Here is a 27,171-nt window from a genome sequence, read left to right on the forward strand (position 1 = left end):
TGAAAACTAGTAGAGATTAAATCTTTGCGATTAATGTAAAGGAAAACATAATTGAAATTTTTAGAAATATGTCTCAATTGTCAATTTATCAACACAGCAAGCTAATGAAAGATAAAAATAGCATCCTTCTTCTGGATTAGTCATATGCTGTCTAAAGATGAAAGGGCATAGAAAAAGAACCATACATACAAAACCTCAATGAGATTCTCTTTAAATTTTCTTTCAACTGACTTGATTAGAAAGGGTTACCTTAAGAGAAAATATAACAATAAGCACTTACAGAGAAAGAGTTAATTCAAACTTATTGAGATTACTTAGCAAGGTAACTTCCAAAACTTTATCATGCAGTGACCTACTATGTGCCAAGCTTAGCACTCTCCACTTTGTATTCACTATTATAATTATACAAATGCTCTGATTAAAGCTTCATGCTTGAAAGAAGAGTTTGGTGACTTCTAAAGCCTGTTCAATACTGTACTAAAACTTGTTTATTAGTACTACCTCTAAATATATTAGTATTAATAAAGTTAATATGGGAAAACTTTAATATTTTATTCAACAGAGAATGACTTCTATAACTTCTAGATAATTAAAGTAAAAAATTTAAACACCCATATTGCCCAAGAACTAGGAAGTAAAAATCTTCTGTACTCCAGTTAAGCTTCCATTCTGACTCCTAATTCACTGTACATCAAAGAAAATCAACTTTCCCTGACACATAAGGACTATTCCCTTCAGTGATCAGGCAGGTGTTGAGGCCAGAAAGAGAGCCTATTTTCCACAGCCCTTTACCTTGTTTGATCACTGGTTACTTTTGATCTGACACTGCCCTCTCTCTAGTAATGACTTCCCCCTCATAGACCCTACCTCACATCTGTCAGAAAGAATAAAGGGCATCAAACTGAGACCTGACAACGCCTATGGGCCATGCGATGGGCTGCCAACTGAATGTTCCCCAGCTCCCATAATTTCCAATTCAGTTTCTTTTGTTCTGGTAGGTACAGGGTTAGGGTACCAATGACGGCAGAAAGGATTATGCAGCAACTGTGAAACCAAGCATTCTTGAATGTGTATCTTTTATCTTTGCCTCTTCATCTTCTTAAATGCTGCAAACTTCATGGTGGTTACTATGAAATACATATTCAACAAGTGCAATAGAAAGTTTGTTTAAATCCTTTTCCAGGAGAAAACAAAGGACAAACTGTATTGTAATTCAACTATAAAGCTTTAAGGAAAAAGTCTCAAACCCATAGTGTGAGATTAGTAAAGGCCAGCTGTCAATGAGCATGTTAATAGTAAATGAAACCACAAAAGTTTTATGGGGACCATGATTTAGTGGATATTGTCATACACCACCTAAAAATGTAAAGATCTCCTAAAACAATGCACATATTCACAAGAAGCAATCATTTCCATTGTTAAATTAGATTCTCATATTAATCTGGTGTTAGAATAAGTTTCCCTAGTCATGTCTAAATCATGTGCTAAGTTTATGTAATCTTTTTTTTAAAAAAGGACATTAATAATTCTAAATGCTAGAAAGAAGAAAAATCTGGTCAAGTATCATTTGGGCACCATTCTATTAGTAATTTTTCAACTGTCATCAAAATATTGCATGAGTTCTTGAGTATTCATCAATAAATAACCTTCTCCACACACATGCAAAAGGATGGATAGCTCATTATTAGGCATGCAATAAAGGGATTTATAGGAAGCAAGTTTGGAAGCCTTTAAGATCACTTTCAAGGTTAAGTCATCATTTTTTTTTAAGAAACAGGACTTTTCTTAACTTTTTAAAAGTAAGGTAAAAAGAAGAAAGTGCATGATCAATAACATATGCAAGCAAATCTAATGCATCTTTAATATTATAATGCATAAAAACAAATAAATAATTAGACATGTGTAAATACAGAATCTCAAAGATGGGAGGTAAGCGTTAAGGTGATTATAAGTTGATTATAATAACTGAAAGAAGTTAGTTTCTACAACAGCTGGAGAAAGGTATGCTTTAATAGAAAGAAAAGAGAAAGGCACAAACATTTAAAGAATTAACCTGTGACACTAGACAAATGCATACACTGGAGTGAAAATGATTTACCACTATGGAAAAGATTATACATGAAATATCTCCTATTCTTATACTGATCAGCAGTCTGCACAAGTATATTCTTAAAAAAAAAAAAAACTTCTTGACTCTGACTTTGTAATCAAAAAATATCATAATGTAAAGAAAATTAGAAAATATGACTGGTTTAAATACACTTTAATATATGAAACAGAGATGACTCCTATATGCTTGGACTAACTTTACAGCCGAAAGCCATCTAGGCATACTAGAAAAAGATATCACTTCTCGATTGAAAAATCACAATTTAATCCAAGGTTAAAATACAGTTGGCTGACCAAATACTTGCCTATTTTTTTTTTCCTTAAGTTTTCCAAATGCCACTTCAATCTCCAAGAAAAGGAAGATACAAACTGCATTATCCTAGTAAAATGCTTATTTATGCTTCTTTTTGGTTATTCTTTCCCCAGTTTTTGACTCTATAAAACCATCAGGACATTTTAAAGAACAAAAAGATAATAATATAAATGGAATCAGTTTATGAAATTAAGAACTAAGACTTTTACATAAAGTATTTTTGAAAGAGGGGCGCCTGGGTGGCTCAGTCGGTTAAGCGTCTGCCTTCGGCTCAGGTCATGATCCCAGGGCCCTGGGATCGAGCCCCGCATCGGGCTCCCTGCTCTGCGGGAAGCCTGCTTCTCCCTCTCCCACTCCTCCTGCTTGTGCTCTCTCTCTCCCTCTCTGTCAAATAAATAAAATATTTAAAAAAATATTTTAAAAAAAAGGATTTTTGAAAGAATACTTGCCAGTGTCATTTATGCATAGTATATTAATCTCTAACCATGCAACATCAGTATTCTAACTAAGTTTAATACCAGATTTGCTTGGTGCATTTTGTTGGTACCAAGCAACCAAGATATTTATCAAATATTATATTTCATCTATCTCTTTCTAATTGCAACAATAAAATCAAGCTCTTCTAAACAAACTCACCCACAGAAGCAACTTGATAACTTTCATCTTCTCAAGAACAAGTGATTAAAGTTTTTAAAAAGAAAAAAAAAAAAAAAACACAATTCCTAGCAGTCTTGGAGAGATTTTTGTTAGAGCTGTCAGAAAGCAGGGAAAAAATGCATGGTGGAAGCACTAAAGTCAAATATCCTCAATGGGATGTAAACTAAGAAATGAAATTAGCAATAAAAAAATTTTAAAGACACAGGTTTCAATGTTCACTTTTAAGAAATCATTTCCTGAAAACTACTTAATTCTTGAAGAGTTCAGACTTCTTTGGGATTTTGCTTCCTCAAGCTATCACTGACATTCTTCTGGTATGAACACTAATGAAGAATCATTTGACACTGCTACAGAATAAAGCACATTTCACCAATTCAGTTGCTAATAAAAACTGAATCATATGTACTAAAAGCTACACTATATATACATACCAAAGTATAAACAATCATCTTTAAAGTTTCTGACAAGTGGGGACACCTAGGTGGCTCAGTTGGTTAAGCAGTTGCCTTCAGCTCAGGTCATGATCCCAGGGTCCTAGGATCGAACCCCACATCAGGTTCCCTACTCAGCAGGGAGCCTGCTTCTCCCTCTCCCTCTGCCTCTCCCACTGCTTGTGCGCTTGCACTCTCTCGCACTGTCAAATAAATAAAGCTTTTTTTAAAAAGTTACTGACATGTGTCTCATTAAAAATGCTAATTTTTAACAGCTTTCTTCCTTGTCACAAAAGTAATTTTTCCAGAACCAAATCAAAAGGACTTGAGTATAGAATGGTTCATTTTCATGAATAGTCCTTTTCAAAAACTTTACGATTTTTATGTAGAAGACCTTTAATTTTTAAGAACTCCTAAAATCTACTTAGATAAAACACTGACAATATGGTCAGATACTAACTACATGTTGAAAAAAAGACATTATCATTCCCATTTACAAGGAGATTACATGATTAAACTAAGGCCTTGAAACTTACAACAAGGTATCAATGGATTAATAAGAAATTATAAAATACAGGAAAAGCTAATAGTATACGAGAAAGTAATAAATGTGGTAGAATTCTTTAAGTTTGACAAAAAATAATATTTAACTGAGCTTGAACATATAAACATTAGAAGAAAGATGATAAAAAATGAAGAGTAAATAGAAAAGAATGTAATGAGAAGAGAGATTAGTAACTGGAAAATTCCTTGAAGTTAGCCATTTCAGATTTCTGAAATGATAAAAATAGTATTTTATCAAGAGCATTCCTGGATTGTGTATGTGAAAAATAAAAGGTCAATCTTTGGAAATGTCTTAGGTCATGACTGAATTCAGTAGAATATATATCTTTACCTTTCACACTGTTTTGCATTAAGTTCTTTACTCATAAGCTTAAAACAACTGTAATTTATGGAATATATACTAGATCACATAATAGAACTGCCCACAATTATATATAATGAGAAAAATACTTATTAATACATCAACAGTAGAGATGCATGTACATGTGCACAAAATTATGTCCTGCAACACCTTAAAACATATGAAATATCAAACTACTCAAGGTAATATTCAAATATTTAAAGTTAACATTAACCTAGTAAGAAGACTGGAAATATATTTTGACTCCCCATTCAGAGAATCTACAAATCAAAACTTAACCTAATTCTACCATGTTCTCAGATGAGTCAAAATAAAAAGCTAAAATAACATCATGCAAATAATTTTACAATCTGTGTGCATTCAGATAGGCATTTAAGCAATAATGAACATAAATAAACTACTTCCTCTTTATTTTCTCAAAGATATACTCAGTAAAAGATAATAATCACCCAAATGTAGTTCAACTAGAAAGACTCTGATTTGTAACTATTTTTCTTTGAATTACACATTGTCAATATATCCATTTATATACTATATTAAAGTGAATGATAAAGATCTAGATTTTATGCTTAAATCAAAAACAGTCCATGAAAACCTGGTAATAGACACTGTAAATTTTCTATCGCCAAGAACTCCCCTGAAGTAATCCACTTCTATCATATTTTAGAAACCCAAAATAGTGAAATACAGTAGCTACTAAAGAAAAATACTATACTGATATTTTCTGTGATCTAAATTTGATGTGGCTACACAAATAAGATGCAATAAGAGAGTTTAAAAAGTAAGTACATACCAAATTGGACAACCTTCATCTGGCTTTTCAAATTCTCAACTACTAAAAACCAGAAGGTACAGTCCAAGGAAAAGAATTTACCCCAATACTCTCATGACGATTCATCCTTCTACTGCCCAGCAGGCAACTTCATATTTAGACTTTTAACAAGAACTTCAAGAAAGACAGCAAAGGAAGACAACCTCAGTAATATGAATGGGCAAAGTCTGGTAGCAGGAATACGAACAGTACTTACCACACAAATTACCTAGACAGGATCACAATCTGCAGACCTTTTGCCTGAAGACAGGATCACTGCTGAAAGCCCAAGTGGCATAGCACTTTTATGACAACTTATCTTTTTGATAATAACTGTAAAAAAAAATGCTAGAAAAGCATCCTATCACCTGGTAGCCAAATTCAACTACAGTTTGTAAATGATATTCAGAAAGGCAAATCTAAAAATACAAACAAAAAATAAAACTGAACCCACTAATTCTTTTCCCCTTAAGCTTAACCACTAAAATAATAAATGGGACTCAGTCTTGGATATCCTAAGACCTTAGCACTTCATTACTGTGGAAAAAAAAAAACGCAAACCAAAACTTCTCTCTAGATCCAAACAATACATCTTACTTGTAGACTGACAGTCTAGAAAGATAGTTGAAGAACATGTGCTCATAAATGACAGGCTTAATGCACTCCCAGGATCCCAATGCCATCCAATGCTATAAAATTTCTATTTGTTAAGTCTAATGACTAGGCTCTTTATCTCAATCCACTATCTCCTGTTACCAACACTTGAGCACAAACCCTAGGGCACTTTCACACTTATATCTGAGAGATAATTTGATTTGCTCCAAATCTTTGATTTTTTAAACATGAGGTGCTAAAAGAAAGTAAACAAAAATTACATCTTTTTAAAAAAAAATAATATCTAAAGTAAAGAATATGTAAGTGGAAAATAACACCAGCAAAAGAATTGCAACACTAGAAATAACCTACCAACTATAACTTTTAAACCCAAAACAAGCTGGATATTTTTAGTAATCTAGAGTTTCATCCAGAAAAAAAATTTTTTTAAGACTATGTAAATACCATTTGGAGTCTCCCATTTTTAACCATAATAAATTCTGCATTGTCAACACTGGAATATCTGTATTGGAACTTTTAATAATAGGTTAGCTTCCTCCTGAGATGCTATTTGCATTTGAGCAACTCCTATCATCACTTGATAAGTCCCAAGTTTGTGAACTAATTTTAATTTTACTAAACTAATACAATTAGGCAAGTAAATATGCTGGGCAAAAAATTACTGCATTTTGAATAAAAATTCTTTGGATATTATCCAACTCACTGCCTGTCCTCCATGCCACACTGGTACACAGGGAAGGAAAAAGTACACACACCACACACAAAATACACACACACACACACACTCTCTTTTTCTTTTAAGATTTTATTTATTTATTTGACAGCGAGAGAGGGAACTCAAGCAGGGGGAGTGGGAGAGGGAGAAGCAGGCTTCCCGCGGAGCAGGGAGCCTGATGCAGGGCTCAATTCCAGGCCCTGGGATCACACTCTTTATGGTTTTCTATGCCTTTCAAATGATGGAATACAATTCATTTATGTTCTTACCAAAATACCTGATAAAGATACCCAGAGGAGTATACTTTTGATGACACTAAGTAATGTATAGAATTGTTGAATCACCTCATTGTACACCTCAAACTAATATAACATTGTATATCAACTATAGTGGAATTAAAATAAAAAACTCAATAAAATTTTTATGATTTTTTTAAAAAGAGAAAGTAATTTAAAAAAACATAAAAGAAAGGATACCCACAGGAAAAAGATAACAATAGATTAAAAAGAAATAGGATAAGCTCTAGCAAAGAATATATAATGAGTAAAAACATACTTATTCTTCAGATTGAAATATCTGCCAAATAACATTTTAACTTTGTTTTTCAAATTTTTGTCTGCCAAATAACTTTTGCTTTTAGTTAAAGTGGGTCTTTCAAATACCATTCAACAAAATAAAACTAATTTTATTAACAGTAAGAATGTACAAGTCCATGTAATTCTGACAAGAATATAAATTATATTCTAGTGGCTCAGAACTGCATGTTGTTAAAAGAAACCATCCTAGAAAATACTCCTTTAGTATATTAATGACTTTGGCTGGATACATTTGATATATAAAGAATGGTATCACTAATATAGTATCTAGATCAAAGAAATTTACTTATGTGAGAAGTCAGAAATTGACTCCGAAATCTTTAAGCTATTTTTCAAGCTTTTATTTATATACTTAAATCCATCTTCTTTTTAAAGCATATTCGCAAAATACTTGAAAAAATACATTTTAAAAGTATGTTCAATTCAGTAGTAATCCATCTGTCACTAAACCAACATTTATTGAAAGTCTATTATGTGCATGATGAGGGGGAATGGATAAAAGAATACTAGATACTCCCTGCCCTCAAAAGAGTTGACAATCTATCAAGATAAACCTGCAAACCATGATTTCAATTACTCATGAAGAGCAATTTGGCATGATGTAGTAAAAATTTGAAAATATACATATGTTAATTACTTCTAGGTATAGATCCTAGAGAATTCTTACAGATAAGCACAGGATCCACAAGGATTTTACAGCAACACTGCCTATTAACAGTAAAACACTGGAAGCAATAGAAGTGTCCTCCAGTAAGTAAGGAATGGATAAACAGGAGATATATACCTATATAGAATACTAACAGTTACAAAGAATGAATTACATATTCATTATAGCTGGATGTCAAAAACAACTTAAGGGAGCCTGGGTGGCTCAGTCTGTTAAGCGTCCTCCCTCAGCTCAGGTCATGATCCCAGGGTCCTGGGATGGAGCCCTGCATCGGGCTCCCTGCTCCGCGGGAAGCCTGCTTCCCCTTCTCCCTCTGCCTGCTTCTCTGTCTCCCTCTGCCTGCCACTCCTCCTGCTTGTGCTCTCTCTCTCTCTCTGTCAAAGTAATAAATAAAATCTTTAGAGGAAAAAAAAAAAAAACAACTCAAATGTAAAAATGCAGGGGCGCCTGGGTGCTTCAGTCAGTTAAGCGTCCTACTAGCTCAGGTCATGATCTTGAGATCCTTGGATTGAGCCCTGCATGGGGCTCCCTGCTCCACATGGAACCTGCTTCTCGCTCTCCCTCTGCCTGCCGCTCTCCCTCTGCCTGCCGCTCCCCCTGCTTGTGCTCTCTCTCTCTTTGTCAAATAAAAAAAATCTTTTGTTAAAAAAAGGAAAAATGCAAACTGTATGCTGATAAATACTTTTTTAGAACAGATATTTAACATTATGACATCAGATATAAACTATATATAACTACAAACTAAACAAGACTATATTGTTCATGGTATCTATTATGTATGTTAAAGTTTTCTTTTTAATTTTTAAAGCATTTTAGGTCAGCATAGTAGTTGTTTCTAGGAGACAGTAGGAATGACATGGGGAGCAAGACAAGAGACTTAAAGTTTATTTGTTTATTAATTCAAAAAGAAGCAAATTTAACAAAATGTTAAACAATTATCAATGTGTAATGGGCATATACATGTTATCACTCTTTTTGGTATTCTGTATTTTTCTTAATTTCTCAAAATTAAAAAAAAATACAAGATCCCAAAATTTGATCACATTTCACATTTGCTGAAATCCCATGCTATAATCCCCATTACCTAGAAACATACAAATTCCTTAGCATGACACTCAAAAGTCTTATCCTGATCCCAACCTTCCTTTACAGACCCAAATATGAACAGTTCCCCCTGCCCTGCCTATAAAACTAATCTTACTTTAACACCTACAACATATTAAACATTCCACATATTTTCCCCCAGTGTCTTGTCTTTGTTAGTACTGTTTCCCACAATTGCAATCACCCGAAAAAATGGTCACCTGCACCATAATCATCACAACACTATATATAGTTCAAAACCCATTTCAAATGTCACCTATTATTTACAGGATTTCCAGATTCTTCTCTTATCTCTTATATAAGTAACTACTTTTGTAATTGGCATTTCCATAGCACTTTCTAACTAGACAGGGATCTCCTCCCTTTAGCAGTATAACTTAATTTCTCAACACTTCTCATAGAGGCTGGCACATGTTAGATATTCAAATACTAAATGAACTGAATGAACATCTGAAACAACATTAAGGAACAGAGTAGAAAGCTATCAGTTCACTGATTCATTCAAATTTCTTTTAAATCTGGACAAAAATGAAATGGTATTTAGCTTCTGAATACAAATTTCACAAAATATATAAAATACTATGATTTTACAAAGTAAAAGGCAATTCTACTATTAAAGTTAATTATGTTCATATTCATATAGGATTAAGATGAATATTAAATGCCATCTTTAAAACAGTTTTCCTTTGATAATTTTACTAATTTTCCTGGAAAAGATTTCAATATGTCTCCATTGGTATGTCCCCTGAAATCAGTTATCATCCTAGCAAAAAGATCTGCTGCTTTTCTACTCATGCTAATAATTAACTTCTTCCTTTGATGTCTCAGAGCACCTGTCAGTAAGTGTTTTAAAGGAGGATAATGTCTTTTGGAAATTACTGCACGGTTAAAAGGCAAATAGATTAGCTCCATCTGTGATTTCCATGAAAGGGCTTGAGGACAGAAATTTGGGTATCTAACAGATCTGGGTTACAATCTTGACTCTGACACTTACTTGTTACTTAACCTCTCTAGGTCTCAATTTCCTCATCTGTAAAATAGAATAAAAATAGACTGCCTCATATGATGGTTCTGAGGATTAATTATGTAAAACTGCATACTGTGTGACACATTATACTCAAAAAGTAATTATTAAATATTTTTAAATATCAACAAATGACAGCAAAATCCTGAAATGTAGCATTCAATAATTAGATAAAGTTCTGTATCTTTAGGTCACCTTCTTTAGAGTGCCACATTCATGCACCAGTGTTTACTGGAAACTACCACTCTGGATGTAAGTAAATGCCTAATCCATTAAGAGAGGAAAGGGTGGTGCCTAGGTGGCTCAGTCAGTTAAGCTTCCAACTCTTGATTTCAGCTCAGGTCATGATCTCGGGGGTGTGAGATCGAGCCCCATATGAGGCTCCACGCTGGGAGCATAGAGCCTGCTTAAGATTCTCTCTCTTCCCCTCGCCCTTTCCCCCCACCCCCACTTCTCTCCCTCTTTAAAAAAGGAAAAAAAAAAAAAAAGAGGGTAAGGGACAATGAAGGCAAATATCTACCCCAGGAGATCTGGAAGTTGAAATGAGTATTTAGAAAAGGGAATCCCTCACAAATGAAAATTAAAACTTAAGTCTGGGATTACAAGTAAATTCATTACACAAGGAGTGTTTGAGAAATAAGACAGAAGAAATGCAGTGGGGGAATTGATGGGAAGAGGGGGACTAAATCCCTTAATATATTAATTCTAAGTTGAAAAGCAAAAGAATCAGGAAACACAAGCCTTAATATAATGTTGAATTAGCTACTGCTATTTAAATTCTGATGCAAATGTTTACCTTACACACCAGTTGATGATAATAACATGGCTACCAGTGTATTTACTTAGCTGCTGCAACAACCTCAAATCACACCAAGCAGCAAAGAGGAATGAAACTGTGAATAGCTAAAGGGTGAAATCAGAATACAGTAGGTAATATTAGGCAGTGACAGCCCAATTCAAATTGGTAGACTCCAGAAAGTAAACTCTGGAAGGAAGAAGAAGTAAAGTAACCTTTATTGATGACTTCCTATTTTGGGGACCATAAAACACATTAGGTACTTTACCTCTAAATCTCATTTAGTCTGGTGCTCATAAGAACATGTTTGAGGTAGCATTATATCCTTTCTGCAAACAAGGAAATGAAAGCACAAAAGTTAAGATAACTAACCCAAGTCACCTGAGTAAGAAACATTAGGATCAAGATATGAACTGAATTTAGTTCAACTCAAATAGGATGTTTGCCTCAATCACCCCTCAAAATGCTTATTACAGCCTATAAGGAGGCCTGAAGAGATAAATTCATACATGTAAGCCTCCAAAAATATAATAAAATGAGAAACAATAAAAAACAACATCATAAAAAATGTCATGGCAACAGCCAAAGAACTCTATGAGATGTCATGTAATTATAAAACTAATAAAGTAACAATTCATCAGGAGATTGAAAAAGAGGAACGCCTGGCTCAGTCGGTTAAGCGTCTGCCTTCGGCTCAGGTCATGATCCCAGGAACCTGGGATCGAGTCCTGCATCAGGCTCCTTGCTCAGCACGGAACCTGCTTCTCCCTCTGCCTGCCGCTCCCCCTGCTTGTGCTCTCTCTCCCTCCCTCTCTCTGTCAAATAAATAAAATATTTACAACAACAACAAAAAAAGTTCACAATTAACTTTCAGGACATCAAGTTTTAACCAGGAAACATTTATCACTTCCCTAAAACTTTCTAAAAATCTATTAAAAATACATTATGTGTACTAGCATCCACATAATACATTACTACTTTCTTGGTAATTCAGAAACTTATACTAGTTCACAACCCAACTCTATAGAGTAGAAGGTGTTAAAAAAAAAAAAAAAAAGACTAGGGGCGCCTGGGTGGCTCAGTTGGTTAAGCAACTGCCTTCGGCTCAGGTCATGACCCTGGAGCCCCAGGATCGAGTCCTGCATCGGGCTCCCTGCTCAGCAGGGGGTCTGCTTCTCTCTCTGACCCTCCTCTCTCTCATGCTCTCTCTCTCTCAATAAATAAATAAAAATCTTTAAAAAAAAAAAGACTAAATACAGATCTAAATAAAATATACTGACCCACACAGAAGCTATTTTTTAAATAAATTATAAAATCGTAGTACTTTAAAATGTCAGGTTGAATAATAATTGACAGATAATCCATCTGACCCCATCACAACTGAATAAGAAGATGCCCAAAGAGCTTCTCTGTCCAAATTTTAGTAAAGAAGCAGAATCTGGAGCAAGAAGAGTAAAAAAGCAAAGAGAATATACTTAAAGACATATCCAGATCATCAATAACTATACACACAAACAAAATATGACTTAAAAATAACTTTGTAGCCGGGCACCTGGGTGGCTCAGTTGGTTAAGCGACTGCCTTCGGCTCAGGTCATGATCCTGGAGTCCCAGGATCGAGTCCCGCATCGGGCTCCCTGCTCAGCAGGGAGTCTGCTTCTCCCTCTGGCCCTCCTGCCTCTCATGCTCTCTGTCTCTCATTCTCTCAAATAAATAAATAAAAAATCTTTAAAAAAAATAATAATAACTTTGTAGCCAATACTACACAGAAGTGATATAAAAGCTATCACCAGAAGAAGGGAGATAGTTGTATACAATAAGCTAGAAGATCACCATAGTTGCATTCTTTAAATCTATTTCTAAAGTCTATACAACAGATTTATAGCAAATACAAAATACTTCATATAGGAGCATGGTACTTGTCTCACTCAAAAATGACTGAAACAGAAATCCATTTTCTGTTGAGGAAGATTTTACATGTAAGCTCTCAATGCTTTACCTCACCATAACTCACTGAGTCTTAAAATGTGAAGTCATTGTCCTCACTTTCCACCTGAATAAAACTTCTCCCTCTAACACACACAGGAATCCTTCCCCTAAAGTTTATCTTACTTAAATCGGTGCCACAAGTAAGAATGTTCAAATAGCTTTCTATTTTGTGTAAAATAGCAAGTTTATCTTGTAACATTCTAGATGCAACTAATATTTCAAAAATTTTAAAGAAATTTTCCTATTAAACCCATCTAAAGGACATAAATTAAAAATAAAACATAATACCTGCAGAAACTATGTACAAGCATTATATCTTTATAGTTATATCAAGGACACAAAAGCTATGTCACTGAAATATACAAAGACAATGCTGCCATCTAAAGGCCAAGATAGAATATGAAAAATACGTATACTCAAATACTGCCAATATATAATAGTCAACAAATACTACCAATATATAAAAACAGTCAATTTGATACACTTTTAAAGAAACACTATGCTATTATTATTTTTAGACTATACAACCAAGCTCTAAAACTCTTGAGAAGATACAATATAATAAGAGAATTAGCAAAATAATTTCATTAATGATCGATATCTGTACAGGTCAAATTCTGTTTGCATCCTTCCAGACACAGCATTCTCCTAAATATCTCTGTTGGTTGTTAACTTAAAAAATCTTTCCTATTTAGTGATGTTTAGTGATATTTCCTGCCTATTATTACATATGCAGTATAATTTTATAAATATATAAAAGTATATAAATATTATTTGCCTTTAACCAGACTATTTCTATTCACCCCATATAAAACATTTGTTGTTAAAGGACTAATAATAGTTCTCAGAATGAAAATAACGGAACTACTTAAAATTACAACTTTGTAAGAATTCAAATATTTCTCATTATTTCATAAATTCTAAAATTACAGAGCAAAGCTCCTATAGAAGGATAGTTAATAATTCAATTGCTCAGTGCAAAGAGCTCAAATGATTCTAAGTTCCCCTTTCTAGAACCTTGAATTGAAGGAACTTTATTGAACTGAACTTTAAGATTTAAAACTACTTCAACTTTCCAATGAAATCAAATGTTCACTGAGTAATACTACATACAAAACCGATTCCCTTAGCATTTAAGTATATAACATCTTTTTTTTTTTCTTTAAAGATTTTATTTATTTATTTGAGAGAGAGAATGAGAGACAGCACAAGAGAGAAGAGGGTCAGAGGGAGAAGCAGACCCCCCGCCGAGCAGGGAGCCCGATGCGGGACTCGATCCGGGGACTCCAGGATCATGACCTGAGCCGAAGGCAGTCGCTTAACCAACTGAGCCACCCAGGCGCCCATATATAACATCTTTTTAATGGACCACAATATTAGGGAAAAACAAATGTGAACATAAGTAGAACCTTCAAAACATATACAGTTAATTCCTTTGGGAAACTACTGACTAAAAATTTTCATGTGTTAAGAAAAATATTTCTCTGTGTTTACTCAACAAGGAAACAAATACTAACTACTCAACAAATACTCCCATTATGTGAAGAATATAAAAATTTTAAGTTGGGTTTACCATCCTTCAATTTATCTTGAGTATAAAGTGGAAACCAAAGATGACAAATACAGACAGAATGTCATAAAAATTACTAGTTTTTTAGTGCCTCCTATGGGTTAGAGTTTATATTATACAATTTAAGGACACTGTCATTTAATTCTCAGAGGTACACCCTTCAAAAACACAAGTATTAATAATCCTATCTGCAGAGGAGGTTCACAGAGCTTAAGTAACTTCCCCAAAATCACAATACAAGCGAGTGAATACCAGGTTTAAAAAATTCACTCTCTCTGACCCAGAAGACCTTATTCATTCTGCAAGATCATGCTGTTTTAAAAGAAATTGTTAAATTTGTATTAAATGTAAAGGATTTTTACTATATAATTTCAGAAGAAAATATAATTCTACTTGCAAATATTATTCTATAGAGTAACAAAAGCATTTATTTTTAATTCATAGTGCTTTGATTTTTCTAACTGGAATCTTCTGCTAAAGTAGCATTATTGGGACGCCTGGGTGGCTCAGTCATTAAGCGTCTGCCTTCGGCTCAGATCATGATCCCAGGGTCCTGGGATCCAGCCCCACATCAGGCTCCCTGCTCAGCGGGAAGCCTGCTTCTTCCTCTTCCCCTTCCCCCGCTTGTGCTCTCTCTCTCTCAAAAATAAATAAGTATTTTAAAAAATAATAAAGTAGCATTATCTTAGGGCACCTAGGTGACTCAGTCAGTTAAGTGTCAGACCCTTGATTTTGGCTCAGGTCATGATATCAGGGTTGAGAGATCGAGCTCCGCGGCCAGCTCAGTGCTGAGCACGGAGCCTGCTTAAGATTCTCTCCCTCCCTCTCCTTCTGCCCCTCTGCCCCCACCCTCTCTCAAATAAATAAATAAATAGTAGCATTATCTCATTTGAAGTGCTGACACTTCTAGAGACCTTTCAAAACTTATATTAATTTATGAGATATGTTTATCAAATTTTGTAAACTAATTCCAAGGGGCAACAAAAAAATCTCTTTATTTGGGAAATACAATTAAATAGCAGGTCTCCTTTGTAAATATGCAACACCACCTTGCCTACATTTTAAATATACTATTTCTCAACATTAAGAAATCTACTAGTGCCTCCCTAGTGACAACTTTTTCTGTTAACTTATACTATGTACCTATCATCAAAATTTAAAAGATTTGGAGTATTACTCAATCATTACAAAGATTGAAGCTCTGATACATGCTACTACATGAATGAATGTTGAAAACATTGCTAAGTGAAAGAAGCCAGACACAAAATACCAAATACTATGTAATTCCATTTGTATGAAATGCCTAGAACAGGCAAATCCATAGAGACAGAAAGTAGATTACCAGGTGCCAGGAGCTGGAGGAAGGGGGGTGGAATGGAGAGTGACAACTAATGAGCACAGAGTTCCTTTGGGGATAATGAACCTGTTTTAGAATTAGTGATGATGATTGCACAACTTTGTGAATATACTAAAAACCAATGAGTTGTAACACTTTAAAAGGGAGAATTTTATGGTATGTGTATTATATCTCAATAAAAGAAAATTAAATGGTTTTAAATATATATCATACATTAAGTGTGAATGAGCTATATATGTATGCGCTTAGAATATAAAATCTATATAACTACCAAGATTATCTGCCTCAGTTTACTAAATCCCATTTTTCACCATACTAAGTGAAAGGCTCTATTTAACATGTGTACATCTTCCTTAAAAGTAAAAAATTCTACCTAGAAGTATTACAATCCCTAGGGAATCAGAAGGAACAACAACCACATACTTATATTTAGCAACTAAATATATTTTTTTCCAATTTATGTGAGTTAGTTCAGTGTCAGAACTTAGACAAAAACATATTAGCATATGGTAATGAGGAATTTTAACATGCAGTACCACATAAAAGCACCTACAGAGTTATAGGATCAATTTATAAAATCATTGTTTTGAGAGGATTCTTCCTTTAAGTAGTATTTGCCTCTGAACCACCAAAATAAGTGGATAAAAATTTGTAAGCTAAGTTATAAGGAAATCAAAGGTTAGAAACAAAATAAAAAACACAAGGATGATAACAAGTACTTACTAATTTGTTTTCCTGCATGTATATTCTTTGTAATTTCAGACAGCCCTTAGCTATGACGATCATGCCTTCATCTGAGATCTTGTAACACTGGCCGAAATGTATATCTTTGAGTTCTCTGCACTTTGAGCCCAGCTGTAAACAAAGAGATTTGACTGAATGCTCAGAAAATAACAAAGATAACATATTCCTAGTGGGATTTCCATATAATTTTTTTAAATAGCCATACCAAAATTAAATATAAACTACTTTTAATAAAACAGAATGTAGGCAATCTATAACTTAAAACAGTATTACGTAAGCCTTATCATCTTCTAATTACTTCCTTGCTTCAACTACCTCATACTATATGCCTACCCAAGATGCCTAGATTCCTTAACATTTACCTCAAATTAACATTTTTATTTCTCTTGAATCAGTTATATTGTTACACTAGTGGGACTCAGTTCCAAGGAATAAAACAAAGGTCCAAGAAGTGAGACAAAGGTCTAATGAGTGAAAGAATATTTAATTCATTAGACTCTACTTCTACTTCTGATTACCCCAATAATTTCTCTCCATCAGCTCACCTACTCTGTGAAAAAGAAAAAAGTCTGAATATGCTATAGATAATATTTTAGAGTACTTACAAAGGCAGTGCATAAACTGAAAACAAAAGGACTAATGATTTCCTGATTGAAATCCCAAATGTACCTTAAATAGTTACTGAACAGGTAAAATGTTTCCATTAAAACCATTAAGTATCACAAAGAACAAATTACATACATTTCTTTTCAAAAGCTACAGTGGAGATTAGATGATCAAAGCAAACTATAAATGAATGCTGTTTTATGAGTATTACATATGAATAGAGTCATTTTAGAGCGAAAATAAGAAACTTATGGGGCACCTGGGTGGCTCAGTCGTTAAACATCTGCCTTCAGCTCAGGTCATGGTCCCGGGTCCTGGGACTGAGCCCCACATCGGGCTCCTGCTTGGCAGGAGGCCTGCTTCTCTCTCCCTCTCCCACTCCCCCTCCTTGTGTTCCCTCTCACTATGTCTTTGTCAAATAAATAAATAAAATCTTAAAAAGTAAAAAATAAAATAAAATAAATTTTAGAAAAAACCTACATATCAAATATTATCTAAAAAATTACATTAAATAATAAAACTCAGTGTCAGCAAGGATTTGAAGTGTGCAATATACCACCGGTAATAAGAGTATAAATTAATACTAAAAACTTCCTGGAGGGCTACTCAGCATAAATGAAAAAATATGACTCAGCTTTACCAAAAAATTAACTACAGAGGGATAGATAAGTGGATAGATTATGTGATAGAGTAAGCATACTAAAATGTTAATTATAGGGTAGAGGGATGGGTTAAATGGTGATGAGGTTTAAGGAGTGCACTTGTCATGATGAGCACAGGGAGATGTATGGAACTGCTGAATTACTATAGTGTACACCTAAAACTAACATAATGCTGTATGTTAACTGCAATTAAAATAAAATCTTAAAAGAAATACAAAAAAAGATGTTAATTATACAATCGAGGTAGTGGATTATATAGGTGTTCCCTGTAAAATTCTTTTGAATTTTCTATATAAATTTTTTAATAAACTGTTGGAATTAAATAAAAGTATTTGGTTAAGATTTAGCTATAAGAAATTAGCAAAAGGGATTTTTTTAATAGTGAAGCATAGAAAACAACCTAAAGATACAAATTACAGTGTTTTCAGAAAACTGATTATACAGCCATTAAAAATGAAGTACACACTTGACAAAAATGAAAATTTTACACAAGTTTTTATAATATAATCCAATTTTCATTAACAAATTATGCATAAATATACATACATGCATATGTGTATAGAAAGGAGACTGAAATTACACCAAGGTGTTAACAGTGCTTTTTTCTGATTAGTGCAGTAATGCATGTTTTTTTTTTTCTTTTCTGCCTATCAATCTTCTCACATCTTTTTAAAAATAAATGTTACTTTAATGATTAAATAAAACTTTCAAGTTCTAGTTTCAAGTAAAGCAATGATATGTGAATTCAGTTATTTTTCCAGGAGCACTGATATAGTTACACTATGTTATTTTCATCTAGGCCACACTATAACCAACTACATATTCCACTAGAAATGTAAACTCCATGAAGACAGAAGTTTGCCTGATAACTATCCCTGCAGCCCAGTGTCTCATGCTTAACTGAGCTGATACTCAGTAAATATTTGCTGAATGAATGAAAAGGCTAATCCTGATTATGTAATGTAAAGAGGCCTCTTTGAGAAAAATGGACGAATGTGGGAAACCATGATTATGGTCTCATATACCACCATGTTCCAATCAATTCAGGAATTCTAAATTGGGTCCACAGATAGACTTCCAGGAAAGCAGATGAGAAAAAGGAATACATTTTAATTTTCATACTATCCTCTAAATGAACTCTAGCCTTTGCTTCACTTATTAATGTAAACAAAAAAATCACAGTATTTTAGCAGTACATATGATTTTGTGTACTGTAATATTACTGCTGTTGCAGATATCATGAAACACCATTTTTGTTCATCAGTATTCATTATATTCATTAGATCCACTACCAGATCTTATAATGCATAAAAGCACATATATTTCAAGAACAAATGTACAATGGCACATTACTTACACCTAAAAAGGCTGACTCCAAAGCCAACAGTGGACAAAATGTAAAAGCAACTTGATAATCACAACAAAATTCCTCATAGGCTCACACACGTCTGTCATTGAGGATGCAGTTGGCATTAAAAACACCAGGATTCTTTAAAGTCTATTTAAAGAGTAGTTAACCACTCAGATCACCTCCCCATCACTGCAAAGTCCACTCTCCCACAAAGCAAAAAGACGAGTTCACTGGGGTCAGTAAAACACAGGGTTTTTGGACTGGGGTACACCATGCATAGCTGACAGCAAAAGCATACTGCTAAAAACGTGGGGATGATGTGAAAGTTTATAAGGTGAAAATGAAGAAATTCAAATAAATAATTCCATAAAATGTTCCAGGATGAAATGGTATGGACTGAAAGGGCTCACTTACATGTCCAGCACAAATGACAAAAGCAGACCCATGGCAAGGCAAATCAACACAAAATGTCAGAATTAAAGAGTACAAAAAAGATTCTACAGACTTCCAGAAACAAACAGATTGCATACAAAGGGTTTGGATTAAAAAGGCTTCAAATTTCTTAATGACAACACTGAGAGAAGGCAACAGAGCAATGCCAATCAAATTCTGAAGGAAAAGCACTTCAAACCTAGGATCCTATACTCAGGATTCAGACTATGAATTACGTGTGAGGATAGAACAGAAACGTTTTCAGACATGCAAGTTCTCAAAAGATTTACCTCCCATATATTCTTTATCAGGAAGCTACTAGAATCTGTGCTCTACAAAACATAAGAGTACACCAAGAGAAAGAACATAGGACATCTAATAGGATATCTAATACAACTACAAGATCAGGAAAACCTTAAAGATAATGGTAAAGGTTAAGATACTCAGATGACCATTAATGTAAGAGCACTTGTATGCAAAAAGTTCAAAATGGTGCCTTCAGACTATCCCCAGAAAATCTGCTATAAGAAGATATATTTGACTAAGTATCTATATATCAATATACTAATGCAACTGTGGAAAAACTTTTAGCTCCATTTGTGTTAAGACCATTAAAAATAAGTAAACTAAAGGGGACGAAAAGACAATTGCAATATTAATTGCAATAATAACAAAATTCCATAGACAAAAAAAGGTAGGTACATAATTATAAAATACAAATACCAAATACTTATTTAATCAAAATTTAAAAGAATTATTTGGGAAGATAAGAAAATAGGATCCTAGACAAGGAAGGGTAAATAAGCTAAATTCTCATCTTCCATAGTAAGGAATCAGCCTAGATAGCCTAAAATGGATAAATCAAGAAAATACAGATGGGCTTGGAAGGGAATTGCTTCCTTCTGAAGAAAGTCCAATTTGTCTAATTCCTTGTCTCTCCACTGATTAGTTTGTGTTTAATGAACTGGACATGTTCAGCTCATCTCTATCCTTCTTTCCCCTGGAAACAAACTGCCCATGGCAAATGAGCATCCCTTCTACATTTGCAGGCCACTCTGCTGGTCTGGCCTAGGTGATGATGAGTGGGTCTGCTGGTCAAACTCTGGAGTTAACAAGCCCATTTAACTCTATCTCTAAGCAGTATTCTCCAATCTAGGCTTTCTGAGTAATAAAGTTGATTTGATATTTTTCCTCTATCTCTATTCCTTTTTCCTTTTAATCTGTTCAGATCCTAGGAAGTAAAGAGGCCTCAACACTTAGAGCACCAACCAGGATCACTGAAATATACAACAGAATCTACACAGAAGGAGTGAATGAGGAGTGCCTGGGTGGCTCAGTCAGTTAAGCGTCTGCCTTTGGCTCAGGTCATGCTCTCAGGGTCCTGGGATCAAGCCCCACATTGGGCTCCCTGCTCAGCAGGGAGTCTGCTTCTCCCTTTGCCCCTCCCTCCCCCCCCCCCCCCCGGCTCATGCGCTCAAGCTTTCTCTCTCTTAAATAAATAAAACCTTAAAAAAAAAAAGGAGTGAATAAGTATCTGGTAGGGTCTTAGACATTAGTTTGTGTGGACAGGTTGGCAGAGTCTCATGTTAACACATGTAAGTCACACTGCTGCAGCCTACAAGAACGTTTTAAGCTAATTACCTGGTATTTTGACCTTAACAAGTGTCTTTGATGGACTTATACACAAACAAATGACTTTCCATATAAGTAGGGGCTACATGGGTAGCCATACACAAATAAGAACGATGTGGATGGCTTCAACAGACATTAGCAGTAGGAGAGCCCCAGAAACTTATCAGAAAAGAGTGTCTCAGGGAATAATTACTGTCATTTATTCTCACTGCAGAAACTGATGTTCTATTCTAGACATCATCACTGGGCATGAGAGACAAGACTGCATTTCCATGAGTGCCTATCTGAACTAATCACATTACCCCAACTATAAATGTCCTAGGGTTCCAACTATACAGTCATTGGAGAATCAGTCATTTTATCCAGTATGTTCCCCAGTTTTGCTAATGTTGTTCAGATCTCTCAATGCTGCAACTGTCTTGTCCATTGTCCATAGGAAAACATTCAGAGGGCATCAACCAAGCCTTATATGCATATCCCTGTCAGCATGCCCTAAATTTAGTTCAATCAGTCCTCTACCTAAAAACCATAGAAAGGGTATATAACTCTTCTAGGTATGGAATTCTCTATTCAGAAAGACTGTGCTAGAGACATTGAAGCTCTGGCCCTACCAAGATGGAGAGTCCTGGCTACCAGATGAGGTACCAAAAAGGTGGTACTATGGAGTAAGAACCAAGCTCCAGTAAAGGACTATTCTAGATTATTCAAGTTAAAGACCTTGGACTTTCCACAAATATACCATATGAAAGCATAAAACTGAGTATAAATAAGATCAAGATCATCATACAATAGTAATGCCTAAAAAAAAAAAAAATCAACCTGCAGTTTCCAGTCTAGCATGTGAGGAACTTAGAAGTCACCACTCCATACTAACAACCAGTAAAAAGCTTAACAAACTGAAAAATCAACAACTCTTCTTAGAGAAGTGAGGTTACAAAGAAAACCTCTGTCCCCGAAATTGGAGGGACAAAAAGGTGGACACAGAAAAACAACTTACCAGAGCAGAAATCCACTAGAAGAAACCCCCACAGGAACCAGTGCCAAGGTAGAAAACCCTAAATTATAATCCATCTCCTTCTGTATCAAGTAAATAGTTTACCCTCATTAATTCTTATCTCAGCAAAAATCAGTACCTAAAGGATCTACAAACACCTCAAAATTATCTCCATATTACTTTCTACCTTACCAAAGAACACTCTGAAATGTTAACTACTCATCATCAGATAAAAATACCTATCTGGTTGATATTGACTAGATGAATATCACCACTTACCTTGGTTGGGTACTGGGAAACTGCTGCTTGTGGGCCCTTCCAGGTAATGGAGATTATCAACCTTGTGGAATTTTAGCTCTAACCACACCTCTCCATTCTCACCAGCCTGCCCTTCATTGCTACTTGTATCTGGCATTCATACCAGGTATAGTCCTAACTCTCACTCTTCACCCAAGTAAATGGTCTTATGGACCTAAGACATAGAACCCAAGTATATCATTTAAGAAGTTCTGAATTTTTACCAACATCAGTTCAGTATCTGGGTACCTATAAAAGGTAAAAGTCAGATGAATAGTGATAGAAGACCCCTCTATAACTCAGGAAGAAATATAATGTGTCAAAGGCACCCACCCTGAAGGAAAGTGTTTAATGAAAAGGGTGCCGGTGGTCACTCCATCACTTAAAAGAATCTACTCCATCCACCCATTAAGCCATAGTTCATTTTCACATGTGACAGCAATCAGAACTACAAATGAACTGAAGTAAATAAATAGAAAATGGATTGTTCTTGATTCATTCTCTTCTTCTTTATAATAATCATTCAAGATTATTCACAAATTTGCTCAAACACATCCAAAGCTTTTTTTCGAATTTTTCTATAAAATGTTGGGAGATGACTTTCCCAGCCATTTCAAATTTTAATTAAAATATTGCACACTACCCTTGAGAATTTATAAAAGAGAATCTGTTTTAAGAAGCCATCTGTGGGGTGCCTGGGTAGATCAGTCAGTTAAGCAGCCAACTCTTGGTTTCGGCTCAGGTCATGATCTCAGGGTTGTGAGATCGAGCCCCACATAGAGCTCCACACTCAGCGGGGAGTCTGTTTGAGATTCTTTCTCCCCCTCTCTGTCTGCCCCTCCCCCCCACTTGCTCACTATCTCTCACGCTCTCTAAAATAAATAAATCTTAAAAAAAAAAAAAAAGAAGCTATCTGTTATCACCAGGTTATTTTTATAATAAAACAAAATCTTAACAAACTGAAAAATCAACAACAATCCATGTCAATGGACAATGGATCTAGACAACTGAAACAACAGTGTTATGGGATAAAAATAAGATTAGGTTTTCCAATGTCAACATGAAAGTTGCTCAAAACCATTATTAAGAAAGTATTTTTAAAATATGCTGCCTTTGATAGAAAAGCAAAGTTATTCCTTCTACTTTCCACTCCCAACTGTCACCACTGTAATTATTATACACACGCAAATGAGAACAGTGAATAAAATTCAATCCATATCTTCTAGCAACTTCACCCAACTAGGCTAACTGTTCATATTTATAAAAATCATAAAAATGTCAATTTTATAATTTGATTCATTAGTTTCATCATTTGTAGTACAGTAGCACAGACAATGAGATATGGAAGAAAGCAATGCAAATTTTTCAAAATGCCACTCATCTGACCCACTTTAAGGACTCAAATTTGAATCTTTTCCCTACATTTATATCATTCACCTTTGCTTTATTTAAAAAAAATTCCATTCAATACAATGAAAATATGCCACGTAGTTCCCAAAATATGTACCAATACTAGTTTTTTTCATTGTATTGGCATGGTGTATAATTAAAATTCAAAGTAAATGAAAATTCATATATGGAATAATATATTTTAACATATATGGACTAATCACTTGATTACTCTATTACACTGAAAAGATATTTTATTTTTTAGAAAACCAACAAAAATGCTATGTTAGCACTAATTCCCCAAAAGCCTCTGTCACTTATGTTTCAACTAGGAAAATATTGTGAACAAAACTTTTCCAATTTAACTTTAAAAACACAGAAAGCTATTAAGTGTCTATCAACAGATGAATAGAAAAAAATGTAGTTTATACATACAATGGAATATTAGTCAGCCATGGAAAGGAATGAAACTGTTATATGCTACAACATACATGAACCTTGAAAACATGTCAAGTGAAATAAGCCAGACACAAAATAATTAATATAGTATGATTCCACTTATATGGGATAGCTAGAACAGGCATAGAATTCATAAAAAGAGAACTCAAAATAGCTTACTGGGAGATGAGGGAGAAAGAAAGGAGGATACAAAGTAATTGTTTAATTGGTATAGAATTACTCTTTGGAATAATGAAAAAGATCTAGAAATAGATATTGGTGATAGTTACACAACATTGTAAATGTACTTAATGCCACTGAATTGTATGCTTAAAAATGGTTAAAATGGTAAATGTTATCAACACACTGAAATAGCAAGTGTCAATAAAAGTGAGAAAAGAAACTACCAAGAAGCAGGGATGTTTGTTCCCAAACCTGTTTTTTCTGATTGTAATTTTTATAACATAATTACATTAAGAAATAAATAAACTGACTCAATGAGAAGGAAAAAGAAAGCTGTTGCTATAAAAACTAGGTTGAATGTTTTGCATTCAATGAAAGCAAGCCATAAAAAGCTGCTGTTGAATTAGTTTTGGGTAAGACAACCATATGGTCCCCAACTTAGGATGGTTTGACTTATGATTTCTTTACTTTAAGATGGTGCGAAAGCAATACACATTCAGCCTTACTTCGAACTTTGAACTTTGATCTTTTTCCAGCCTGGCAATATGCAGTAAGATACTCTCTCTTGACGCTGGGCAGCAGCAGGGAACTGCAGTTCCCAGTCAGCCATGTAATCACAACAGTAAACAACCAGTGCACTTAAAATCATTCTAATCCATACAGCCATTCTGTTTTTCACTTTCATACAATATTCAATAAATTACATGAGATATTCAATACTTTATTACAAGATAAACTTTGTGTTACACGTTTTTTGCCCAGCTGTAAGCTAATGTAAGGGTTCTCTGAGCAAGTTTAAGGTCAGCTAGGCTATGATGTTAGGTAGGGTGGGTGTATTAAATACATTTTTGGAGGCACCTGGGTGGCTCAGTTGGTTAGGCATCAGACTCTTATTTCAGTTTGGGTATGATCTCAGGGTCGAGAGATCCAGTCCCAGCACCTGGTTCCATACTGGGCATGGAGCCTGCTTACAATTCTCTCTCTCCCTGGGTACCTGGGTGGCTCAGTGGGTTCAGCATCTCCCTTTGGCTCAGGTCATGATCTCAGGGTCCAGGGGCCCCCCGCATCAGGCTGCCTGCTCAGCAGGGAGTCTGCTTCTCCCTCTCCCTCTGCCCCTCCCCCCCAACTCATGTTCTCTCACTCACTTTGCTCTCTCTCTCAAATAACTTAAAAAAAAAAATCTTTAAAAAAATAAAAATATTCTCTCTCTCCCTTCTCCCTTTGCCCTTCCCTCTCCTCTAAAAAAAATCTAAATGCATTTTTGACTTCGGGGATTTTCAATTTATGATGGATTCATTGAATGTAATCCCATGGTAAGCTGAAGAAGATCTATACTGGAAAAATCACATTCTGAACAAAGCTGCACTCATATTTCTTCATTAGTAGTTTTAAGTTCCTGTACCATTTCAATGAAAAAACAACTAAAAATCACAGAGGCCACATCATTGTTATAGTTTAAGGAAAAAAAAGTTTCCAAACTCTTTCCATCTCTAACTCTAGAAAAAGGCCTTAACCATATATCAAAAGACTCACTAATGAATGACATTTATATAGTTTTTTAATGAAAATGTTTATGATACACATTTCTATTCTCAGGCCCATCAGGCTTATACTGAATTATAACAATGCCTACCTATACTCACAGAGTTGTTGAGAAGATTAAAAAATGACAGTGCACATAGAAATGCTAAGTAGCATACTGTAAGACATATAAAAGTGCTTAATAAATGTTATGTATCATTATTAATTATTATTAATGGATAAAGAAGGAAGCTATTAGAAAACTCTTCATTAGGGTCCATGTAAAGGGAATGTTTCAGAAATGCTATAAAGATGAATTTCCAGGACAAAAAAGCCTCTTGGCCTTATAATAAAGGCTCTACATTTCTAGTTATAGATGAAAAATACTCTCTAGTCATTGGACTCTCTAGAATTGGACATCCCAGCATAAAATCCTAGATATGATACCACATGATATGATTCAGAGATCAAGCAGAATTGAAAGAGAATATTGGCTCCGTACCTTCCCAGCTATATGAACTTGGACAAGTTCCTTAACTTACAAGAGATTCCATTTTTCACCTTGAAATACCATCTCAGTGCTGTTGTGAAGACTCAACTGTGTAGCATATACAAAAAGCAACCAACATATATTTACTTGTGATGCTAATTTAGAAAGAGAATACTTAAAATATCCTTTAACTAAACACATTTTGATAAAAAAGGCTTTTCAAGATCTCTAGTTTTTCAGTCTAATAAACATCAATTATCATTATAGGGATAAAACATGTGCCATGTCATCTGAAAAGTGGAGGGAAGAACTAAGTAGATTTAGTATGAACTCTAGACACCCCTGGATAGGAGTGTCAGTCCTATCACTTACTACTTCACCTCAGATAAGTTACTTATAATCTCTCTGTAACTGCTTCCTCATCTATAAAAAAGGATTAATACCTATCTCATAGAGTGGATGTGAATCACAAAAGGAATTAAACATATGAAAATATAGGTAGAATATATGAATAGTGCCTGACACAAAGTAGATGCTCAATACATTCCCTAATTGACTGAACATCACTGGGATATGTAAAGATAGATTAGATGAGACTGACATTTTCCTTTATCTTATACAAATCTAGAACCTAGAAGCACATATTTCTTTTTCTCCTTTGTGGTAAAATATATAGAACATAAAAATTGCCATTTTACTCATATTTAGGTATTTAATTCAGCGACATTAATTACACTCACAGTGTTATGCAACC

At 34.5% G+C, this 27,171-nt stretch overlaps 1 protein-coding gene across 4 annotated transcripts in view; it reads right to left on the bottom strand.

The window, feature by feature from the left end:
* FBXL17 (F-box and leucine rich repeat protein 17) overlaps nt 1–27,171 on the bottom strand; it is a 515,189-nt gene that overhangs the window by 455,733 nt on the left and 32,285 nt on the right. For 3 of the 4 annotated variants that reach the window (XR_010413178.1, XM_045899676.3, XM_045899667.3), the window contains exon 4: nt 16,402–16,533. The exons of the other annotated variant lie outside the window; for it this stretch is intronic. Coding sequence is in view for 2 of the 3 variants with exons in the window: in XM_045899676.3 (XP_045755632.1) it covers nt 16,402–16,533 (132 nt within the window). In the remaining variant the exon portion in view is untranslated. The remainder of the gene's footprint in view (nt 1–16,401; nt 16,534–27,171) is intronic. 4 annotated transcript variants of the gene reach the window in all.

The sequence above is a fragment of the Mirounga angustirostris genome, unplaced genomic scaffold, assembly GCF_029215605.1.
Source record: "Mirounga angustirostris isolate CCGP_5_RB_7025 unplaced genomic scaffold, mMirAng1.0.hap1 SCAF_7, whole genome shotgun sequence".
In the NCBI taxonomy this organism is placed as follows: Eukaryota; Metazoa; Chordata; class Mammalia; order Carnivora; family Phocidae; genus Mirounga; species Mirounga angustirostris.